The 2,021-nt window shown below is 41.4% G+C and overlaps 1 protein-coding gene across 1 annotated transcript in view; it reads right to left on the bottom strand.

Moving 5' to 3' along the window:
- Nucleotides 1-2,021, bottom strand: part of Hmces (5-hydroxymethylcytosine binding, ES cell specific) — a 23,764-nt gene that overhangs the window by 9,339 nt on the left and 12,404 nt on the right. The window contains exon 3 of the mRNA XM_029478166.1: nt 1,526-1,704. Within this exon, the coding sequence (XP_029334026.1) occupies nt 1,526-1,704 (179 nt within the window). The remainder of the gene's footprint in view (nt 1-1,525; nt 1,705-2,021) is intronic.

Below are 2,021 nucleotides of genomic sequence, written 5' to 3'. Positions count from 1 at the left end.
TTCTCACAGAGAAAGCACAATTTATTTATTTAATGTAACAAACTTCAATACCACAAAATCTGCTCCTTTTGCTGCTAGTATCAATTGGTTTGGTGGTTTCAAATACAGCTACATATCCCAAAACATTTTGCTTTGAAAAAGCCACAAATGCAGGTGAATATAGCANTCAAGGGATTCTAGCAGTCACACAAGAGATAAATGAAGGTGACTATTCATTTGATAAAATGTTCCATTTCCCCGCAGCACCAGATACTATTATTCTTTAATGGTTCACTGACAGACAGTATCTTCCTATGCAGTACTAGCTGGTTTTAAACTTGTGCGAGGTTTCCTGCCTTTGCCTCCCAGTGCTAGGTTATATTATAGGCCTGTGCCACCACACCTGGCAGACAGTGTTGTCTTCTCAACCTTATTTCCCCTGTACTGGTTAGTTAGTTTTTTGTCAAGTTGACACAAGCTAAAGCCACTGGGGAAGATGAAAGGCAAACTTGAGAAAACTGTGTCAGACTGGACTGTAGGCATAGCTGTGGGCATTTTCTTGATTCTTGGTTGATGGGGAAAAGGTAACTGAGCACACCAGTACGGAGCATGTCTCCATGGCCTCTGCTTGAGTTCCTGCCCTGACTTACCTTCTTGATGGACTAAGGTTAAGATAAATATTAAATACACCCTCTCCGCCTGGAGCTTCATTTGGTCATGGCAATAGGAAGCAAACTATTTTCCAGTTTTACAGCCCAGACTCACAATTTACTGGTTGTACAGCTGATTTTAGGAGACAAATATATGAACATTTATAGTAAAGGGTAAAAGCTTTGATTTCAATAAATCAATGTACTTTATTTTTTAAGAGTTATTTTTCTTTTTTTTTTTTTAGATTTATTTATTGATTATATGTAAGTACACTGTAGCTGTCTTCAGACACTCCAGAAGGAGTCAGATCTCGTTACAGATGGTTGTGAGCCACCATGTGGTTGCTGGGATTTGAACTCTGGACCTTNGGAAGAGCAGTCAGGTGTTCTTACCCACTGAGCCATCTTACCAGCCCAAGAGTTATTTTTCTTATTTGTAGTTATGTGTACNTGTGTGTGTCTGCATGTGGGTATGTCCACATGGTTGCAGGTGTCGGGAGAGGCCAAAGGAAATGGATTGCCAGTAAATACAAACACAGACAGTTGTGAGCTGCCTGGAAATTAAACCTGATCCTTTGCAAGAGCAGCAAGAGCTCTTTATCCACTGAGCCAATGAGTTAGGGGTAAATCTCAGTGATACATCACTGGCCTAGTAAGTCCATGGTCATGCTATGGACATATTNCACCAGGAGCTACACTACCAGTCCCTAAAAATATTTTTAAAATCTCAGAAATCAAAATTATTTCATAAGGATTTCACTGTATAATTTTGCAAGCATGTTGGTAACNTTTNGGGGAATGTACATCAAGCTTTGGGAAAACGTTATAATTTGCATAAGTCAGTTCCCTACTCTCTAAAATCAGAGTAAACTCCCCAGGAAAAAACAGTGACTTGCCTGCTGTGGATGTCACTCAATCCTCTGCAGGATTCCACAGTGATGATGCTGTAGGAATACAGGCACTCTCCCTCTGGCGGTGCCCAGCAGTCAAAGATCCCTGCCATTGTCAGCAGCCTCCAGTTGTCCCAGACCTTTTCCTTGTTGTCAGAGCTGTCTGAAGCATCGTTCCCACCTGACTGGAAACAGCAGGCTGATTAGACATGCCCAGTGATGCTTCAGACCTGACAGCAGGTCAGCTGTTTTGAAACCATTTGGCCCGTTCTACTTTGATCCTATCTGACCCATNATCATCAACACCAAGAGGCTTCATGGCAAATGTTCACTGAAGCAGCAAATGCTNTCTTCTTACTACTTCCAGAATTTAATGCCTTCCCTCGACTGACAACTCTAAAATCTAGCTCAGGAAGGGTTCAAAGAAAGCTTGGCTACTAGGAAAACCCTCCGGTATGTAACTGCTCACTTAAAGCACAAGACACTAGAGAAAAAAAAAAAA

The sequence above is a fragment of the Mus caroli genome, chromosome 6, assembly GCF_900094665.2.
Source record: "Mus caroli chromosome 6, CAROLI_EIJ_v1.1, whole genome shotgun sequence".
Taxonomy (NCBI): domain Eukaryota; kingdom Metazoa; phylum Chordata; class Mammalia; order Rodentia; family Muridae; genus Mus; species Mus caroli.
The sequence above is the reverse complement of the archived record's forward strand: the minus strand, read 5'-3'. Positions and strand labels throughout refer to the sequence as shown.